This window comes from Ruditapes philippinarum, unplaced genomic scaffold (assembly GCF_026571515.1).
Source record: "Ruditapes philippinarum isolate M1 unplaced genomic scaffold, ASM2657151v2 ctg8231_1_1_1_1, whole genome shotgun sequence".
Classification (NCBI taxonomy): Eukaryota; Metazoa; Mollusca; class Bivalvia; order Venerida; family Veneridae; genus Ruditapes; species Ruditapes philippinarum.
In genome coordinates this window covers 16,544-40,493 of record NW_026859935.1, presented here as the reverse complement: position 1 = coordinate 40,493, position 23,950 = coordinate 16,544, and the positions used below count along the sequence as shown (strand labels likewise).

The 23,950-nt window shown below is 33.3% G+C and overlaps 1 protein-coding gene across 1 annotated transcript; it reads left to right on the top strand.

Annotated features, from left to right (window-relative positions):
• The first annotated feature begins 2,199 nt into the window (after positions 1–2,199).
• LOC132758354 (uncharacterized) lies at positions 2,200–6,478 on the top strand. The gene is made up of 4 exons (XM_060749971.1): positions 2,200–2,601; positions 3,842–3,900; positions 5,149–5,215; positions 5,871–6,478. The coding sequence occupies exons 1-4, from the start codon at positions 2,200–2,202 to the stop codon at positions 6,327–6,329; spliced, it is 987 nt and encodes a 328-aa protein (XP_060605954.1). The 3' UTR covers positions 6,330–6,478.
• Positions 6,479–23,950: the final 17,472 nt, after the last annotated feature.

Sequence of the window (23,950 nt, the reverse complement as noted above, 5' to 3'; positions counted from 1 at the left end):
ACACTTATATTCAATACAATGTTTATTTGGCTTAAACAATTTAAAAAAAAAGAAAAAACATGAGTTTCCTTAACTGAGATTTGAAATCCAAACCTCTCGTGAGCGTGTAGCCCCTCGATCACGGGAAAGTTATAAGAAAACAGTCGGAAGAAAACGACACTATTCTAAATTAGAGTTTGAATCTTTATAAATTTCGAGATATTTTGTTCACGGTAAACCGGTTAATCAACACTGGTGTAAATAATCATGGGGAGTCCATGGCCGAGTGCTTAAGGTCGTTGACTTCAAACCACATACCCATCACCGCTGTTGGTTCGAACCTGACAGAGACTTTGGATTCTTTCATGTGAGGAAGCCATCCAGCTAGCTTACATAAAGTCGATGGTTCTATTTAGGTGCCCGTTCGTGCCTGAAATAATGCACGGAATGGCACCTGATGTCTTCCTCCACCAGTAAAAATGGAGCGTCGCGATATAACCTATACCGTGTCGATGTGACGTAAAACCAAAAAACAAACAAACATTATTGTTGTGCTTGTGGTATTTTTAGTGTTAACTTTTCGGCATTTTCTAGTTGGGTGGTTCCAATATTCCTACTTGAATAATGTTGAATCACCCTTAGGATATGTTGCCTGCTTTTTAACTTGTCTTTTGACGTCTTATCTGTGATACGTAGGCTTCATAACCTCTGATCCCGTTTCAAAATTAAAATTTCATTTTATTAAGTTCCGCCCATTGTTTTCTCGTTTAGGGCACACGCTTTTTATGACTTGGGGATCATATGCCGCTTTTCGTGAAATGACACGGAAGTGCACATTGAAGCTTTCATGATTACCGCTGTGTGAACACATCTGCGGATGTTTCTAAATTCAAAATTTTACTTTTTCATGTTAATCTTCTAAAGTCGGTGCTAGGGGGCTTGGACGGTAGTTTGCACTTGACACTACCGTCCGTGAACAGGCTCAATCAAACCGAGTCTGCAACATTTTCAATTTTGCCGTGTTGGGCTTTCTTTAGGGATTCTTATTTTCTATATTTAACTCAGGTGCCCGTTCGTGCTTGAAAAAATGCACGGAAGAATACCTGAGGTCTTCCTGCACCTGTAAAGCTGGAACATCGTCAAATGACCTATGCTGTGTCGGTGTGACGTTAAACCAAAAACAAACAAATACTAAGTAATCATGGAGCTCAATATAAGCATTTATATTAAAGAATTACACAATGACCAATCAGGAACTATTTTTTCTTCCCGAGAAGGCTTGAAAATTAATGCGCCAATCATTTGTCAATCTTTACGTAGTGATCTCCCCTAAATGTTTCGGCATAAGTGTACTTATTGAGGAAACAACCACTTTAAGGAGTTAAGGAGTTTGGACTACTGGCGGGTTTTGAAAATAAGCATATAAGGGGCTGAAATTTCGCCTTCTATATTTGTTTGGTGTGCCGACCAAATTAAATAAAAACGGATCTTACAGTAGAGAAAGCATGTTTATACCTGTTAATAAAATCGTAACTTCTTATAATATAACGTTCAGTATTTGTATTTCACTCTTATTGATATGTCACTTGCATAAACTCTTTGTTTCATGTATAATAATTTAGCTTGCAGAGACGATATGTGATTATTTAAAAGCGGTATATATTTTGAAAACGAACATGTACTTACTTTATGCTTTAGATACACTTTAATACGGAAGCTTTTCTAGATTTTCCAATATTTGTAATAGTTTTCACAATTGCGGGAGCGTTGCTCTCCCTAACGTTTACTAAACCACATTTATCTTCAGCTGGTCTTATGTTTTAGTACTGTAAAAAGCAATATTACAAAGAACAAAGCATCGTGTTATCGCTATACTTTTTGAGGAACCACTATGCTCAATCTGGTGCTTGGGAAAATTAAACACAGTCTAGCAACAGAGAATTAAAAACAGGACTTTATCGACTTAAATAACTTGAAAAAACACTTATTAATTTTGAAATTTCATTTCTTTTTTTCTCTAATTGTTATAATTACATTATAAGTATACATATTTCATTGGAAGATATTAACTGAAGTCATTATGATAACAAACAAATAAAAAAGCAACCTTTGATATAAAAATAATAAATGCTTTATTACTTCCAAGCATTACTGTAGCAACTATACATGTTATCTTTTATAAGATGTGGCAATGACAGAGGCTTGACAAAGCAAGTGGAAATGGCAACCGGTGGGCTGACACAGACAGTGGAAAACCGAATTTACCTTTTCCGGTTGCAAATACTCATTATAGATGGAGGCCTCCTGGTTTTGAGAAACATACTAGACCAGTCCCTGACTGCAAAAGGCATAACTCTAAGTGTATGTTTGAATCACGAAAAGGCGACAATCACACGTTTGAAAAGCCGTGGCGTTATAACACAGGTACAATATGATCAGTTGTTTCCAACAGTCGGCCAAGTTCCAACTACGTCGACTATGGACATAACGCTGATGATTTGTCTTCTTAGATACCTGAAGATTTTTGGATTGAATAAGAACTTTGACTGGAAGGCAACACCTTTATCAACCGATGTAACAGTTGAGGCAGATATATGTCGGTTAAAAGCTTTCCGTAATATGGTAAGTAAGCGATGTAAGATTCAACATACTTATAAAATCTTTATATGACAATGTGACAATCATGCAAGAATGGCATTTTTCTGGAATACAAGTAGAATTGTTGTTGTCAAAGAACGTCGTGAATAATTCTCATTCGGATAAAGTGTGCATTTCAGAACTACTGTAAAAGTAAAATGTTGCATTGTATACAGCTTATGACGAACATAGCCATATCGTTTTACCGGCGCCAGTGATGACAGATAAATGCAGTGATGGCAGAAAAAAAATATACTGATTACTGCATGTCAATTATAAATCTAGTTGGTATATTTAATATACGCAAATCAAGACAATATCGTTGATACCTGTCTAGTGTTGCATTATTAATGTTCCTTTATTGGGAAAATATTAAAAATGATAGTTAAACATCTTAACTGGATATACAAATCGATGATGTAGTGATTTTCTGTCAGAATGTTAGCAACTTTCAGAGCGTTTCTGCCATCATCGAAAGCCTTGATAAAACATGCCTGCTTACAACAACAGCATTGTCTCATTGACCGAGCTAATTGTGACGCAAGTAACATTCTTAACACACGCACACGCACGCAAACACACACACAATATTAATAATGAGAGGGGGAAAAAAAACAGGGTTACTATTACGAATTTGTGACCATAAGTGTTTAATGTTGATGTATTTTGCACGAAAACCCTTCATTTATACCAAACCTGAGACTTCAATAATTTTCAAGGACTTTTAACTTTATCATTTTTACCCGGTCAAAACATTTTATAAAATTTAAATCGAGTTCAAAATTACCTGATATTGTTTCTCCACTAAGTTTTTACTAAGTCAATGGTAATTAAATTGTCCTCGATTACGCAATATAAATATATCCACCAAATTTATAACAAACAAGTAGTAATCTTTAGATTTTAGAGATCTGCCATCACTAAAGTAATTTGTGCCGGTTAAAGCTAATGCATATACATTGTACTTACACTGATTTTACCGCATATGGCTTACCATTGCCTTAGTACTATCATAAGCTGAGTAAGTCAAGGCGCTGCATGATAACGTAAATGGCTCATTATCAACTTCCAGATTAACAAATAAGCTGTGATAAGAATTTAGAGCAGACATCAACTGATTTTATACATCAGAACTGCACATACATGTTATCTACGTCCTATAAACTAAGACTATGATGTATTTTTGTCTTTTTTTTCTCAATTATTCAAGTAATTTATTGTGCAGGAGACTTTACTTGAATCACTTTTAAGTGACGGATTATTACAAGTTGATAAGGTTGTTAAGTTAATTTGTATAATATACACAGTGTGAGAATAACTCGGCAATATACCACTTATCCAATTGTGTCTATTTTGCTTTTAATAATTATAAATCATGTACTGTTATTAACTCTACACAGGACAAGATAAACAATTTGTTTGTCGAAAATGCTGAGCAAAAATAAAGAATGATTACTTTATCAATTATGAATATAATTTAAAAGACTATATAAAAGTACGGTCCAAGACTAAGGCCATGACAGCGACTTCAGAGACTGCACTTAAGGGGAGCAATGGCCTAGTGGTTAAGGCGTCTGCCTCTAAACCCACATATCATAGATTTTAGCCCTGATTGTGTTCCTATTATATTTCATTATATGACAACGAGTCAGGAAGCGGACTCAAAAATGAAAAATATATGTTGCAAGAGCTTGTTTTGCAATCGACCTTCAACAAATAAGTTTAAATCAAATTTATAGACTGCATAACTAGCTACTGACTTCGATATCGATTATGGCTATTAAACAGGATATCTTCGACGACGACAAACTCGAAAACGAGTATAACCTTCTTTTCTATTGCTACGACAGCGCTACAACTTACAGGATAAGTACCACTGTTACGACTTAAAGACCACGAGTACAACTGTGCTTACGTTTTTTATTCAACTTTAGCAACGACAAAACCGAATTCGGCTTCGACAAAATATACAACGACTACGACCATGACAATACATTTATAATTACAAGTACGAGTCGACTTTTATGAAACTGGTTTTAACGGAGACATATTTGACGACATGGGCTACAACTACGATGATCACTACCATATGTTGAAGGACATTGTGTTAATCAAAAACCTGCTGCTAGTACGCGGTCTTTCATTATTGTTCAAACAATATTTTTTATTACGGTCAATATGAACTTGACCTTTGAGCGACTGACTTCAAAATCATTACGTGCCATTTTCTGGTGATGATAAAATATTCCTACCAAAAATGATGCGCATTATTATACTTATTATTTGATTTTTTCAGTAGGTGCGAGCTATATACGTTAAGACGTGTGTTATGTTTGGAACGGGGATGAACATACTCAACATGTACAGCTAAATAAGCTGTTAACGTTGTTGTCATTTAATTAATACATATCACCATAATACCATCGGATAAGCTAACGCGTAAACTATATAAGTCATAAGTTATATACTTTGAAACTTATTTTGTATGATTGCACTCTAAGCTATAGTTATTTGAATTTTATTTCAGATAAGCCATATATCAAAAACAACTTTTATTCAGCCAAATGACTTTGTAACTTGGTGGAATGACATAGAGCAGGTAGGCAGAATGGTTGTTAAAAGTTGTTAAATTATTCGGAATTATACGCAATTCACATCTGCTTAAAATTGTCACAGAGAACGTTATAATTAAATCATATTTGATCATTTGGCCCTTAATTAGCGCGGATATTAAAAAGGGCATTATGGAATTGGACGATTACTTAAACGATTAAAAATGATGGAAACGATGGAAGTGACTACTTAATATTTTATACCATCTAACCATGAAAGTAATTGTTTCTTTTTATGTCATTTCCATTTGTAAATAACACTTTAAAGTATACATAAACAATATGTGTATCGATTATTTATTTTCTTCATTCATATTCTATTTTAAATAAAAAAGCGCCAACAATAAAAAAATTCAACAAACACTGAAATTTGGTTTAAACATAATTATACAAATAAGCTCGATTGCGAAAAAAGTTCTTTCAACTTATTTTAATCACTTTCGAGTCCGCTTCCTTGAACCAACCAGTACTGGTCTCATATGAAGAAACATTGTTGTGACCCGAGCGGGGCTCAAACCCATGATCTCTTTGTTGAGATGTAGACACCTTAACCACAAGGCAACTGCCCCCCTTACACTGAAATTTGATAATGCATACAGAAACAAATCCAACTTGATATTTTCTGCTTAATTCATTTCTCAGATACTTGTTCGACGAAGTTCTTCAGCTCTGAAAATTCAGCAAACCATTAACGATTTCAAAATCTGCTCTCTCGACCCAGAGGAAGAGAAAAGGGTACAAGAAGAAATAAAAAAGTGGAAGGACTATGAAGCCGATGTTGATCAATTGAAAGAAGACATGACATATGTAAAAGAAAGAGTAACTAAAGTGGAGAAAAACCAAGAGGAGATAAAACGACAACTTGGTGAAGGTAAATTGGAGGAAGACATGACATATGTAAAAGAAAGAGTAACTAAAGTGGAGAAAAACCAAGAGGAGATAAAACGACAACTTGGTGAAGGTAAATTGGAGGAAGACATGACATATGTAAAAGAACGGGTTACTAAAGTGGAGAAAACCCAAGAAGAGATAAAACGACAACTTGATGAAGGTCTGTTATTTGATGCTTTTTGTGTCTATATCAGAATTAAAATTGATTAACACCGTTAAAATGTGTTGACGATAATGCTTAGAGGAACAAAGAAAACATGTTTCATTTAATTACAGACTTGTGTAGTGAAACGAAATATCATACTGTTCAAAACAGAGCGATGCAAAATTATGCCCATGAATTAAGAAGGAAAATATCAAAGGATAATAGCAAATTTCACGTTGTACTGAGTTTTAATAGCTTCTGGCTAAATAAGTTATTACATTTACCTTACATCATATCGATTATTCATGTCATTAATGACCTAAACAGATACAAAATTAATTTCTTCAATACATGATCACCCGCTTCCGTGGTCGAGGAGTTAGAGTCGATAACTTCTAATCGAGTTACCTCTCTGGTGTGGGTTTGATCCCCGAGAGATACTTTGGTAGTTTAGCACGGAGGAAGGTAGTCTAGTACTTGCGTAGCTCTCCATGACTGATGGTTAGGAAACTACCCGCCTATATGACTGAAATACTGTTGGGAAAAGGCCTAAAATGAAACAAACAATACATTATCAAAGTTAGTTTACGGAAAATCGAGCGAGTGTATGTCCACCACTATCGTTTACTGACTGGTTTTAAACTCTCAGAACTAAAAGATCATATATCATCTATCAGACCATAAAAGTTAATAATCGTAAATAGGTTTCAATACATTACATTTATATGAAGAATGTTGTGTTTTTTTAAAGTTTTTTTAATTTTTTGAATTTCGTAATATTAGAGTTATTTTGAGACTAATAAAAGAAAGGTAATATTACTAACAATAATCAGGACCTACTCTGATAACATATCTATATGTTTGATTACAGATAAAAAAATAAAAGAAGGTGTCTCTTATATGCAAACAGAGGAGGAAAACTATCAAAAACGCAAGAAGGGTAAGTAAATATTGCTGCATTTCTTTATCACGAAAGAATTGTTAGTAAATATTGACGTACTTCTTGATCACGGAAGTGAATGTAAAAAATTATGCATTTTTAGCAAGAGAGAAGGGTAAGTAAATATTGCTGCACTTCTGGATCAAACAATAAGTGTAAGTAGATACGAGGGGTATTCAAATATGAATGCAAATTGGTCAATTTTCAGACGTGCCAACAGTGCCAAAACAATATCGCCATCCTACAAAAAAGTAGTCTTTAATTCAATTTTCAAATAGGTTTTCGAAATATTTTCGAGATATACTATTTAGACACTTGAAAATAGCCTAACCGAGAATTTTTCGCGTTTGATATTTTCTTCCAGCAAAGTGTTCTTTGACCCTTGAAATTGGAAAAAAACAATGGATCAGGATCTGGTGAATAAGGAGGGTAAGGAAGCACGACAACCTTTTCCTGTTTCAGATATTCAGATACAATGGCCGCTTTGTGTGACGAAGCATTTTTATGCAGCAACCCCACTCAACGGAGACCAGTTGCTGGTCGACGGTTTTTGCCTTTGTAAAACTTGTTATTTACAGATTTTCCTTTTGTTACGTCAATTTGAATAGCAGGACATTGATTGGTATATAAAATTACATACATGACTTTTTGACGTTCATGGTGCGTTTTGCTATGCTACGTTTTTAACATTCTTTGGATGACGATATTTTGCTCTATATATTTCGCTTGGGCTCATAAACGTCTCATCGCCAGTGATTATATTTGCGAAAGATCGATTGTTGTATTTAGAGAACTGTTTCAACAAACGAAGTTGCAATTTTCGGACGATGTGCATAAGGAGCATCTGTTACTAAATCAACACCACTTTTAAATTTCTTTCACCTTCGTGTTGCAGATGTAAATGTTCATTGTTCCTATAAACACGACATATTTTAATTAAATAAATATATATTTTGCCCGTATACCAAGAATAACTTCTTGATATAGGACCGTATTTGGTCAGTGAAAGGAGACCTTTTTCCAACCATGTTAGCTTTAGTATACACAAGTAAACAGCGTTAATCGAGCTATTGTCAAAGGTAGACTTAACACGTGTTTTGTATCAATTGAGAGCTTACACAACCATCTATGCGATACATTTACATAGTTCGTGCAATTGTGGTAAAAAGCGATATATTGACCAATTTGCATTCATATTTGAACACACCACGTATTGATACACTTCTATATTAAGCAGGATGTTTTAATAGAGTAAATATTGATGTATTTTTTTCAAGCAAAAGAATATATGGTTATGTATTCCTTTATCAAGCAAGAAAGAATTGCTGCATTGTATATCAAGACAGAAGAGTTTTCCTTCCCCTGTGTCCTTATACTAAGTGGGACTATTATCTATCGGTCATTTATTTGTACTTGTCTTCTTTTATTTTGATTTCCTAGTAGATTGCTATGATTTTTATGTATCATTTAATGATAAGCATGTCAGTGGTCGGCCTTGCGCACTGTCCCGTTTTTGTTTAGGGTCCTCCTGGGCTCCTTGACACTAGTTCTTGATACTGGGTCGTAAGTGAGTCGCGTTCACTGAACGCCGCCTTTCCTTGTTGATCTTGTTTATCATATTTTAGTAAATATAAATGACTTTTAAAGCAAGCAAGAAGAATGAGTAAAATTATTGATTTACTTCTGTATCAAGCAAAAAGAGTGAGTAAATATTGCTGCAGTTCTGTACCAAACAAGAAGGGTAAGTACATATTAAGCAAGTAGTGTAAGTAAATATAGATAATTTTTTATATCAAGCAAAAACGGTTAGTACAAACACGCTTTGTGTGGCAGAGTTTTCAATACACCTTTTTTACACTTTTACACTTTAAAGTTTCCACCACATTAAAATAGAAGAAGAGAACGAACGTTTAAATCCACAAATGTTATTTTCTATTTGTTCACATTTTAGGTTGTATAACTACTTTACTATATTCAATAATGTCCAGAAACATACAAATCAGAGCATATATTTATACCAAAATTGTTTTCACCAAAAAAGTATGAAAATCATGAGAATTAACAATTATGGAGCATGTCAATATGAACACAAATATGAGCATTAAAATATTTAATCAATGAGTATTTTGTGAAATTTACGACACTTTGAAACTTTCCCTACGAAGATTAGCTACCATATAACATAATATTCTAAACACATTTCTTTTTTACAAAGAACGAAACATTTTAGGTATAAGGTTGTTGCTACCGGGTAATATTGATATAAAAAGCGTTTTAACCCTTTGCCTGTCCAGAAATGATAATTAGCTCAGTAGTGTTCATGATAACAAAAAGCTTATGTGAAATATTCTTAATACCTGAGACATTAATTATACATGAAGAAGGTAATTTATGTCTAACGACTTTGGCAAAATATCATATACATTTTTCATATCTGTTGCTCAATTTTAAATATTTAAACTTTCATTTCTTTGTAAATCTTTATTTTAAACGAGGAGGAACATTAAGAAAAGAATGATATGTATGCATTTTATCGGACTAAAGTGACCTTTTGTAGAAATGAGTAAAACAGTGTTCTGATTTCCGAAATCTTCTACAAATTTTAAAAATACTGAGCAATAACATTGTTGTTGTTAAGCTGTATGACTAAATTATGTTAATTTTAATCACTGTTAACACTGGTCATATGAAAATATGCCATTATCGTGAAATAAGTCATGACGCGAAATCAGAAATGTTGAATATACAGGTAAACTTTATTTTACTAATGCAAAATTGCTGTTTTGCTTTTTTCTATAACAAATCAACGAAATGAAAGCATTTAAATCAAGGGGAAAAGTGCTAATGAATCCCAATGAAAACAAAAAATCTTCACAAATATTAGATTGTTGCACATTAACGTTTGCAGCGTTTTATTGCGTGCTTTTTCTTTCTCAATAACATTGTGCAAGCTATTTTTTACTATTCTATACTCGTATATACTTAGCTGAATACATGATCACTTCAACTGGAAAAAATTTTTAAAAAAATTTGACATTGCTTTTATCTTACAAATATTCCTTATAATTCATTAAGCCATGAACAGTCATGTGAACATTTCATTAGCTAATGGAAAGACATATATTCTAAGCAGTTGACATAATATAAATTAACACTGTATTTGTAAAAATGACATTAATAGGACATGCATGTTTGTTTAAAATCATGATTGTTTAATTAGTATGGCTATGAGTTGGCTATGAGTATTCAACAACCTTGACCTGGCACTCTCGCATTTGACCCTGTAGTCGGTATATTTTGTAAATGTTACGATCTACTTGTAAAATCGATGTGAATGCTAATATCCAATTGTTAAAATGGTGTAAATTAAATATCCCTCTTAGCGCAACTGGTAAAGAGGTTTCACTTGAAGAATGTAGAGGTTTTTACTGGTTGGTTCGAATCCTATTGCATCGATTTTTTTAAATATTAATTTCAAACAATTCCATTCCCTTAAAGCTATTTCAAACCTTTTTTTGTTGTGTGTACTATCTGTGTAGCATTTTTAATAATATTGCGTGTATGCGCTAAAGCCTCGATGGCATAATGTCACAAAAAGAGCCGTTATATACTGTAATGAAATAAAAATATAATTGTGTATAGAAATACCACTTAAAAGGTATTTTAAAACTAGGTGTAGTTAAACGATTTCAAATTAATTTTCTGCAAGTAAATTAAAAAAAATATCATATCGTGAAATTGGTAAGGAATCGAACCAGATACCTTCATATCGGTAGTCCGACATCTATATCAATACACCATACATCACTGACAAGTGCAGTTAGCAAATATATATCGATATATTCGACAGATACTGCATGGTCAGTGTTTATTTAAATGAACTGTACGAAAGTTAATGAAGTGCCAGGTCAATATTGTTGGACAATAACACACACTTATTTTAAAGGTTCCTTGTTTATAAACGGTCATATCCAGTTGACAAAAAATGAATTAATGTTACTTAATGTATGGTACCATGTGTTTTAGACAAACAATATCGAACATGAATGTTTAAAATCTTAAAATTTAATGGTCCAACTTAGTATTTATATTTGAAGCATTAGAATTTGTATACAGTGTACTTTAGTAGATAACATATGCATTTACTTTCTCAGTAATTTTTTATAATAATAAAACCTCAAATTCACGGTGACAATACACAAGATATGTGACAAATTATTTTTTAAAAATTTTTTGAAGGGACCTGTCATAAAAAAAACAAAAAAAAACGAGAAAATAGTGCGGAAAAAAAAATATGTTTCTCGTTTTCTCACTTTTCTAGGTTGTTGCCCCTTCAACCGCAATAAAATTTAAAAAAAAAACGATATTGCAGAAATCAGAAACCATAGTTTTTTAAGTATACAATTAATCATCAATTGGCAAAAAAGGAGCTGGACTATTTATTCACTATTGAAATTCTATTGTTAATTTAAAATGTCATTTTTAGCTCGACTTTTTTTTTTTTTTGAAAAAAAAGTAGAGGTATTGTTATAGTCGGGTCGGCGTTGCCGTTGCCGTTGCCGTCCGCAAACTTGTACCTGAATCATAACTTTTTTATTTCTTGGTGTATTGTCTTCATACGTGGCCACAACAACCCTTGGGACAAGACCTTTCAGTAGACCACACTTACCTTGACCTTCATCCATAAATGACCTTGACCTTCAAGGTTAAAAGTCAATTTTTGCTTGTTCATGCTGTTATTGGCTGTAACTTTGTTATTTTTGAATGGATTGTCTTCAAACGTGAACATAATAATCTTCAAGGATAACCCCTAAAAACAACCCGCCAGACCTTGACCTTCACTCATAAATGACCTTGACTTTGAAGGTCATATTATTGAAATTTTCATTTTTTGGCTATTATTGGCTGTAACTTTGTTATTTTTGAATGGATTGTCTTCAAACTTGAACATAATTATCTTCATGGATATCCCTTAAAAATAACTAGACAGACCTTGACCTTCACTCATAAATGACCTTGACTTTGAAGTTTCAAATTATTGAAATTTTCATTTTTTTTGGCTATTATTGGCTGTTACTTTGTTATTTTTGAATGGATTGTCTTGAAACTTGAACGTTACAATCTTCAAAACTGTTAAAATATACCGAAAGACCTTGACCTTCACTCATTAATGACATTGTCTTTGAAGGTCAAATTATTGAAATTTTCATTGTTTTGGCGTTAACTGACTGTAACTTTGCTATTATTGAAGGGATCAACTTCATATTATAACAGAACATTCTTAAGGACCAGACCTTGTTGTTTATCAAACCCAAATTTGCTTTGGCTTTTTAATGACCTTGACCTTTTGAAGGTTAAATTACTGAATTTTCTCAGATTTGTGCATTAAATGACCATAATTATATATTTATTGGTGTGTGTGTGTGTGTATATATATATATATATATATATATATATATATATATATATATATATATATATATATATATATATATATATATATATATATTTACAACAACAACAACGACAACAAGAATTGCGTAATGTTTCTATTTTTAGAAAATTGGCGTCATTGTTGCTATTTTTTAGAAATTGCGTCATTGTTTCTATTTATAGAAATTGCGTCATTGTTTGTATTTTTAGAAATTGCGTCATTGTTTCTATTTATAGAAATTTCGTCATTATTTCTATTTATAGAAATTGCGTCATTTTTTATTGATAGAAATTGCGTTCATTGTTGCTATCTATTAGAAATTGCGTCATTGTTGCTATTTATAGAAATTGCGTCATTGTTTCTATTTATAGAAATTGCAGTCATTGTTGCTATTTTTAAGAAATTGCGTCATTATTGCTATTTATAGAAATTGCGTCATTGTTTCTATTTATAGAAATTGCATCATTGTTGCTATTTTAGAAATTGTGTCATTGTTTCTATTTTTAGAAATTGCGTCATTGTTTCTATTTTTAGAAATTGCGTCATTGTTTCTATTTTTAGAAATTGCGTCAATGTTTCTACTCATATTTATATATATACAAAATATATAAACAAAAATAATGTGACAAGACAGACCAACTTAATTTATAAAAAGGAAACGTTAAGATATGTTCAAACCTTTCCATGTTTGCGTTTAGAAAAAGTAAAAAGTCGAGCGTTGCCCCCGCCCGGCGGTGGCTCTTGTTATTTAAAAGTTTTGATGCGTTGACAAAACAAAAACGTTTTGAAACATTTTGATAAAAATGTTATAGAACTTTAATGAAGAATACGCATTCAATCATTTAAAAAATGCACTTGATCACAATTCAAATAGATTTGTCCACCATTTTGAAAAACGACCAAATGGTACTAATAAATAAATGTCAATGCTTATGAATACCAAGTTTTAAATCTGTAGTATCCGTTTTGGTGGAAGAAATGGACGATATGAATTAGTTTTCCCAGATATCGGCCATTTTCCATTACAGATTAATGTCAATTCCAGCCTTGGTAGAAATGAAACAATGACCAAGAACAAAGTAAAACACCCTTTTACATGAATTCATTACTTTAAGAACCTTTTAGGTTGTTTTTTTAAAATGCTCTACGAAAGATGCAATGTGGCGAATTTGCTCAATTTTAAGCATATATTCTGAAGAAAATAGATAATGTCAAAATGTTTAAATAATACACCGAAACAATTGTTCTATGTTGAAGATTTATGCCATTGGTCAAAGCGCCTTGTTTGCCAACAGAGTCACAGGCAAGTTTTAAAAAGTATGTATAAACCGTGAACTTGGTTACGTCCGTGTGATTATTAAGCGACACCGGCATATTTAAGATAATTTAGTTACACATCCGCAAGTACAAAAACATTAAATGTCCACTACTTTGATAAATATTGGATGAAAAACTATCCAATATTGAATTATCAAGGACAAATTTCTTATACACCAAAGCAAAAAAGCAAGAAACAATATCGTTAAAATTTATAAGTAGAATATTTTTGCCTAACAGTCGGCGATATAGAATTCATAAAAAAGATATTTATATATGCAAAAGAAAATAATAGTGTTGTGAGAAAGACCAAGCCACTTTGGAATTACATGTACATTCGTTATTCAACCATTATTTATCACTGTTTTTCATTCACAAATCATTGTTTATTATTCAATTCATCATACATAAATCAACAAATCAACTTCAAGTTCGACTCGTACACAACAAGTTCAATGGCATACTGAATCACAAATCGCCGAACTAATGATTACTGCTAGATTTACATGTAAGAAGTGTATCACAACAGTATTTAACACAATGTTTTATATCTTTCTTTAACATGAATTGAACTTTTTTATTTAATAAAACACTGTGTTGAAAATTTCTGCCAAAGTGTACGCAGTGCTCACGCCAAAATTATTTGTCGCCGCTGCCAGGCTTTTATTTATTCAGTCAATTGGATATACGTTTGGAGTTTTTGTCAAAAATGTTTCAATAGCTACTTGAATCGCGTTTAAAGTAAATCGTTTCCAATATATGACAGATAGACACAATTACAAGAAAATAATGCTGTCATTGTATCTTGAAAATCTTGATGTTTTATGCACTTATAACCAAGCTAAGCTCGAAGAAATATCAGTGCTCTATTTCTTCTGATTTGTATCCATATCTTATTTATTTTCGGACAAAACGAGGTGATATACAAGACCAAACAATGCAAGTCCTGGGCAAAATTCTCATTATCTGAGCAATAACTTCTTTAAAGTGATGTCTAAAATACCACATGGTTCTAGATCGATATAATTTCCCCCGAAATGTAAAACCACGGTAAGACCAATGAGACCAAGGTGACGTGGGCCTCGTTTTAGCATGTGTCTCTACTCCTGTCTTAATGACTGAAGACCCTACGATCCGACTATTTTGACTTGGCTGGTCAACGTTATCTAGAATTATAATTATTATGGAATGATCTTATCTAACTTAATGTATCTTCTTTAAACATTGGATTTCGACGACCACCTACTTGCATGATAATATCGTCAAATATACCGGTATCCAATTTAGAAACCGTGGTTGCTGCGCCAGTACGAAATGGATGGCTTTTATAGTTGAGTCAACATTTAGGAAATTTAAACATTTGAGAAGCATGAAACGAAACTGATATATAAATGCGCAAACACAAGATGTTATTTATAATATTGATTCATAGTTTGAATATGCAACTTTCTGCAAAGCCCTCATATATGTTGTGGTTCGGACCGGAATATCCGTCCCGAGTGGACCCGCCCATTCGGCGGTAACGAGGCATGCAGAGTTTGCCAATGAGCGGGTTCCCGAGGAACGGATATTCCGATCCGAACTGCAAACATATGTCAGATATTTTTTCTTGAATATTTTGCCATATTATTTCATATTTAAAATAGTTTACCTCAATATTGATATATATGTTCATGGAAATTAAAGTCATTTCATAACTAGCTATTTTCTTACAATAACGTATGAAACTTACAAACTTAAATAAAACAACGGCGAAAATGACGTCATCCTATGCATATATTTTCCTTCTAAAACGACGTCATTTTACCGCAATTCATTCGTAAACTGCGCTAAAATGACGTTGTTTTTGGCACGCGACTCATCTGGCACCCTCACCCCCCCCCCCCCGATCGAATTTCCGAAATGGGTAAAACTTCACGGAAACGCTAGTGTGCAATGCAAGAATATGTCGTCCTGAATATTTCCTCGGCCTTCAGAGAATCTTTTATGCCATTTTAATACAAGAGCAAGGCTAACATGTCTTCCTCCGATTTTTTGCAGCATTTAATAAGTGTTAGTCGGTATTTTCGCAAGGTCCTTTCAAAATTTTCCAATTGCCCTGGTTTCCAGCTTTTCTTGTGACATCATTTCTGGCGTCAATTCTGTTGATGCTCTCACAGCGAAAATGTTGTTGATTCTAAACCCAACGTCTTAATGACGTCATATTTTCATGAAAGTGTTGTCATAAAGTCATACATAACTTGGCCGGATTTTAAGCGTTTATCTTATTTAGAAGTAGTATGTTTACATGCTTTACCTTTTCCCTCATATAGACGTGTTTTGACGGCTTCCCCCTTTTGAGGCCTAAAACAGTAAAAATATGCCCTAAGCCCTAAGCACTGTTTTTGTTTGTTGGTTTGAGAAATGTTGTTAAAATATGACCACTTTTTCGCCAAGAATATTTTGGACATGTGACAGGCTAAAAAGGCCTCAGGTCGATCAAAAGGTGACGTGTAACCAACGCTGAAAAGCATTTTAATCTGTCTCATTGCATTGAGAATTACATCATTTGAAAACATTTGCTGGAAAAAAACTTTCAAAAATTTGATTTTTTGCAATTTTTAGACGCCCCCCTTGCTATCTAAAAAGAAAATTTCGATTTGGTATTGTTACAAGGGATGCTTTGACATATTAACAAATTTTTATCGTATTTAAGATTTTTTATGTTTTTAGCAGTTGGAAAATAACGGGGCTTTTCAAAGAAAAAGGGCCTTTTTTTAAAATCTAATGGGGTAAATTTTTATGTTTTAACAAAAATTTTTATGGAGGCGTGCGGCTGAATTATATCTTTTAAAACCGTTTTATAGGGCCATTAACCTGTGAAAAAACTTTTAATAATAAAAAAGGGTTGTCTTTTTTGTCCCCAAAAGTCCCGCACTCTGCTATTTTTTTTAACATTTTTTAAAAAAATGTATAATTTAAAAAGACAATGTGCCCCCGTAATTATTTTTTGATTTTTTTTAACCCTTATTTTATGTTTTTAGGTAAGCACCGAATTTTTAAATTCGATTAATGTTTTGAAAATTTCGGTTGTGGTTAAGATGGATTTAAATTTAAAACTTCAAAGAAAAAAATTGAGACCTTTTTTCGCAAAAAAATAACTGTAGTTTTATAAGATAGGAAATCGAAAAACCCAGGGGATTGTTTGACGGGGGCGTAAACCCATTAAAACAGTTGCCGGGGTTTTGATTTCTTTTTCTTTTGTATCATAGTCAAAAATAAAAAAACACGATTTTCTTGTACCCCAAAATGAAAACCCCACAAAAAAGTAACAAATGCCCGACCCATTTGCATGACTTTTCCCATCCCCTACCCCTTTCTCTGTTGTAAATATGAAAACCCCGGAAAAAATAAACCAGTCAAGGGGTTTGCAAAATGCAGTGCGGGTAAATAAAAATGCACTCCTTTAAACCCACTGTCATGTATATGTATACTATTTATCTTTGTCACATTTTCAACAGAAAGCTCCCGAAACTAATTTCTATATGTCCTACGTTTTTTATGATCGAGATCGCGTATGTCCATATATTTTTCATGTTGTCATTTTGTTTTATAATATGTTGTGCACTTATTTTGGTTAAGACTATTCCTTTTTTAAATTACATAGGTTAAGAATTATTCTATCAATCCACGTGATTTTGACTCTAAAGACAAAGAAGGGGAAAAAACGGTGTTTTAAAAACTGCCAATAAGCACTGGTAAGGGACTACTTGTATATGCGGCTGTTATGTTTTCTCCCTCGATTAAATTGTTAACAAGGCCTTCTAAAGCATCAATAAAAAACATTTTTATTTATATTTTCAGTTCTTATAATGTTTCATACATGTACAATACCGAAATAATATCTCAAATACACTAACGCCACATATTTGATTCATATCAGTTATTAATTATTTTGACAAAATGGCGCCAATCAGTAAGCAGCGTAATGACGTCATCCTAAGTAAACAGCTCATTCATAAACAAGCTGACGTTGTTTAATACATACAAGAATGATAAATAGGGTAAACACAATACGACGTAAGTTTTTATTGTTGAAATCTTGATAAAATAACGATTTTTCTTATTATTTCTTTTGTTTTATAAATGCATGTAATTTCTGTATTTTCGCAACAGTAGGGAGCAACAATCGATCAGCGTTATACGAAAATTGGCACCGGAAGTTATTCCGCTTGAAAAAATAAGATCAGTGATATTCTTATTTTTTATTCTTATTAACATCGGCCTGAGAGGTGTATATCGGCTATTTAACACCGATTTTGTCGTTGATGCGTAAAAAAATTGACCACTCGGGCCTACTGCCTTCTTGCTCAATTCCTACGCATCAAAACTCAAAACCGGTGTTAAATAGCCTATATACACCTCTAAGGCCGATATTATTTCTTAAATATCTAAAATTCAAACAGATTAAAATCAATAAAATTTATGTCATTTCAATGCCTTAAAATGCAATACAAAACGAGACAACTCAGTGTTACTAAATTGTTTTATATCCGTGTGTAGACAACTTTGCAAGTACTTGGCCATTTTCATTAAAATATATTTAAAAAAAAAAAAGAATGAAAATGTCTATAAAATAATGACAAAAGAAGGAATCGAACCACTGACCTCTCATATATTAGGTAATCACTTGATCGAATGTGCTTCTACGGATGTGATGAGAAAACATATATAACACTAGTGTGATTTTTTAAAACATTAGTTATATACATGTATACTAAATATTAATTCTCGAAAACGTTACGGACAGAATCGAATATTTAAATAAGTGCTGTAATGTATTCATAATTGACAGGTCAAAAAAATAAGACTATATACACCTCTGATTCATATGGAGAAATTGAAAGTTATATGCGAAGAACGATGGTGAACTTCCCGCCGCAGTAAATACTTTTAAGGGCGGGGTTAAAGAAAAATACTTCCAGATTCATGATATTTTCTTGAATTTTTTGAAAATGTATTTAAACGCATACTTTTGTGAAGTAACCAAACGCATACTTTTGTGAAGTAACAAAAGGGAATCAAAAACACATAATCAATTGCAACCCACGGTAATTACTAAAAAGAGGTTACATTGTGCAAAATTTACCCTTACTTTGTCAGTAACGCAGTAGAAATTTTGTTATAAATACTGAAAAATTAGTCATTAATCGCACAAAACATGTAAATTATTACTTTAATCTTGAATCTATTTTCTTCTTTGATTTTATTGACATACTTTGGCTGATCTGGCGGCGTACTGCTTTAAAGTACATATCTAATAATATATCCCTAACAGTGATTTCATCTCTAAACGAAATCACCGTTTGGAATGACAAACAGTGATTTTATTAAAACTGATCCACTCAGGTTTTTTAGGGATGTGAAGTTGGCTTGTACATTGTACATCGTAGTTCAGCTTGTAATTCGCCAACTACAAGCTAGTAGTTGGGTATTCAGCTTGTAGTTTGGACCAAATACACCAGCATACGTTATATTTGAATTACAAGCTAGTAGTTGGGTATTTAGCTTGTAGTTCGGACCAAATACATCAGCATATACAATATTTGAATTACAAGCTAGTAGTTTGGAATTCAGCTTGTAGTTCGGACCAAATACTCCAGCATACATTATATTTGAATTACAAGCTAGTAGTTGGGTATTCAGCTTGAAGTTCGGGCCAAATACACCAGCAAACATAATTTTTGAATTTCAAGCTAGTAGGTGGGTATTCAACTTGTCGTTCGCGCCAAATACATCAGCATACGTTATATTTGAATTACAAGCTTGTAGTTGGGTATTCAGCTTGTATACTCAACAAAATAAAATAGGGGCAGACAAATTATATGCATATTTAATATGAACATATTCATTTACATTTGTTGAAGTACATACATTAGTAAGTCCATTATCTACTGACACATTAAACAAAAGTATTCCATTTAATGAATGACTTAGGTTTCATCTCTCTGTTCACTGTGTCCAAAATGTGTCTTTAATTGAGGATATGGGTGGTGTAAAAGATTTTAAAGTGTCAATTTTCTGTCGTAGAAATTGCCTCAATAATGGGTGTGACCTCTCTGACCAATTCCTTAATACGGGTTGGAAAGCTCCTGATAAGTGTCCGGAAGTCAGCAAGTGGTATCAGTGCCCATTCCTGAACAAGAGCGTTGGCGAGCTCAATTCTTGTTGACGATTGTGAAATCCGAGCTTTAATTCGCCTCTGCAGAATATCATGTTCAAAAGGATTAAGGTCTGGAGACCGTGCTGGCCAGTTACATCCGCTCGATTCCTTGTTCATCGATTAAAACGTTACGATTCTGGCGCGGTGTGCAGTGGCATTATCGTCCATAAGGATAAATTCCTGACCTACAGCACTAGCGTAAGAAACAACATATTGTGCAAGTATATCATCTTTGTATCGCTGACCGGTATCAGAGCCATTCATAAACACATGTAGGTCTGTGCGCCCATCGTAAGAGATGCCAGCCCAAACCATAACTGAGCCCCTTCCCCATTGGTCATGTTCAACTATACAACAGCCTCTAAAACGCTCATTACGTTGCCGACAGACAAGTCGCCGACCATCATGGAAGTCCAAACAGAATTTTGTTTCATCTGTGAATAAAATGTGTCTAAACTGACGCAGAATCAAATTCTGGTGATCACATGCAAACGCCAATCGATTAACAGATGTCTTGCAGTGAGTTGTACACGTACAGCTGGCATTCGAGCGCGTAAGTTAGCCTCATGAAGTCTACATCTATACGTTTGAACTGAAATATTCACATTTGTTGCCCTTCCAAAATCTCTATACAATGAAACAGCAGAATCAAATCGCCTTCGTTTCGCCATTACTACCATAGAGCGGTCGTTTTGGGCAGATGTTGCCTTAGACGACCACTTCCTTTTCGTCTGAATGCAGATCCGGTAGCAAGGAACCTTGTCCATAACCGCTGAATGACGATTTGATTGGTACTTTGGCCTGTGCCACTTGACGCTGACTTTGACCGGCTAGCAAACGTCCGAGGGTTTGTGCAGCCTAATCTCGAGTCAGGTGCCTCCTCGGCATATTTCGTGATAAAATGTCAATGAATTTGAAGCACAGAAAACAAAAAATTGCGTTAAATTCCAGCGGTATAAAGAAATAGAAATCAGGTTGGATATGATATCTTCATTTTCAATGCATTTTTTGAAGGTTCATGTCTTTCTGAGCATTTTGCACGAATTTTTCGATATTTTCATAGTTATGCTATCTCGTTTCTAACAATACATGGATGAACAAGGTGAAAGTGATATATTCAAATAAAAATATAAAGTTATCATCATAATACCCTAAAATATATTATTGCCCCCTATTTTATTTTGTTTAGTGTAGTTTTGTATTCAGCTTGTAGTTCGGACCAAATACATCAGCATACGTTTTATCTAAATAACAAGCTAGTAGTTGGGTATTCAGCTTGAAGTTCAGCCCCGATACAAAAGCATTTACAATCTTTGAATTACAAGCTAGTAGTTAGGTATTTAGCTTGTAGTTCGGACCAAATACACCAGCATTTACAATCTTTGAATTGCAAGCTAGTACTTGGGTATTCAGCTTGTAGTTCAGCCCAGATATATCAGCATTTACACTCTTTGAATTACAAGCTAGTAGTCGCGTATTCAGCTTGTAAATCGGACAAAATACACCAGCATATATAATATTTGAATAACAAGCTAGTAGTTGGGTATTCAGCTTGTAGTTCGGACCAAATACATTAAAATACACAATATTTGAATAACAAGCTAGAAGTAGGGTATTCAGCTTGTAGTTCGGACCAGATACACCAGCAAACACAATATTTGAATTACAAGCTTGAAGTTGGATATTCAGCTTGTAGTTCAGCCCAGACACACCAACATACACAATATTTGAATTACAAAATTGTAGTTGGGTATCAGCTTGTAGTTCATCCCAGATACATCATCATACGTTATGTTTGAATTACAAGCTAGTACTTGGGTATTCAGCTTGTAGTTAAGACCAGTTCCTGTAACAATAAAATCACTGCTGGGGATATATTATTTTGTTTAAGACTTGACACCAACAAACGAATACTGCCGATATCTGATCTACAGCTGAATTGTGACTGATTTATTTCCGTACTTATTTTCAGCAATGAAAACGTCACAAATTTAAATATTATATTAAAGACAGGTAAAGACATTTAAACTTTAACAATTAAGGTTATAAACGTCACGCATTCACGAATTCAAGATTTCAGCTTCACAAATTTCAAAATAGTGCGATAATTTTATTTCGACTACTTTCTCGATCCGTGTATTGAAATATAATCAATTCAAATAATAAATGATTCTTGTCCTTTAACATCGAATTAACCATGTAAATGAACACGTTTGTTTTTCTTGTTTTGGGTTCTTTTTATACATAATCCTGTTTACATATTACTTCTCTGCGGGTTGTTTCGCAATTTCACTTCATTCATTTTGGTGTGAGTATAGTTATGAAGGTTATTTCTTTAAGAAATTCATTGTTTATTTACATATGTTCTGTTGTTGTTGTTGTTGAAGGTTATTACGGTTGAATTCACACCACCTTCATTACTATTAGTATAACCTCTTATAACTTTGGTCAGCGGGCTAGAGTGAACGCCTTTTGCTTTAACGCGGCTAGTCGCGAGTCCGAATCCCAGCAATAGCAGTGCGTTTTCAGCCTTCAGTTACAAATTTAAAAAAGAGAGATATTGATGGGCTTATTTGGACTTGAAATTAGTTATCTGTCATTATATAAAATGTCTGTGTAGAGAGGAGACGCCTTACGATTGAATGCACACCTTATCGTATCACTCTTTGTCAGACAATAGTGTTTCATTTTAGTTATAAAATTTTTATCGGTATTTATTGGCTAAATTATGCCCAATAGTTTGGCAAAAATTAATTTGATGCAAAGTTCTTGTTTTTAGGTTTTATTTATAAGATCAATCCTTCAACTGTTCAAAACATTTAAATTTATAGGCATATGTTTACTTTAAGTATGATTTATGTTCTATCGAAATACCCCTTTTTCCAGTAAAATTAGGAAAATTCACGTATTTTTGGTGTTTTAAACAAAAATTAAAGTATCAGCACAGTCCAGCCCCAACAAAATCATTACACCATTGTTTTGTAATGTATCATAGGCTTCAACTATATCAATATAAAGTTGGAGCTTGCCTGTGCTCTATTCCAAAATTAGATTTTTACCTAATATCTTAACGTCATTTTCTGACATTTATTTCATTAAATATAAACCATGGAGCATGTATACTGCACTCATCATTATCATTTTTTGTTCTTAGTTGTTGAAATATGATTCATAACATATATTTTAATAAATATTTGCAGGAAAATCATTTCTAGTGAATTAAAGGCACTTTCACTAAAATGAGTACGATTAAGTTTTGGTACGAGTTCGACCGGTTTCCACTGTAAAGGTTGTATACAAAACTCTGACAGGTTAAAAGAATTATATGTAAACGTTTATAATAATGCTGAAATTCTGTTTATGCCTTAAATATTTCATTCTTAGAATTAGCAAGGTTTGTTTGTTTGTTTCATTTTACGCCTTTTTCCAACAGTATTTCAGTCATATAGGCGGGTAGTTTCCTAACCATCGTTCCTGGAGAGTTACACCAGTACTAGACTACCTTCCTCCGCACTAAACTACCAAAGAATCTCCCGGAGATCGAACCCATGCCAGAGAGGTAACTGGATTAGAAGTCATCGACTCTAACCCCTAGACCACGGAGGCGGTAAAAAATGTTGTTATGTAATTTTATTGATTCATTGAAAGAAGTTATGCTGTTCAGGCTATTTTATTGCTGAATACTTGATCTGGGTCCGGTTCTTTCGCCCTCACAAAATGACAACAACAACTGTGGTCGTTTAAACAAAGTGATTAAGAGGTTTTCATGTCTTTTTAAAAGGTAGATTAGAAG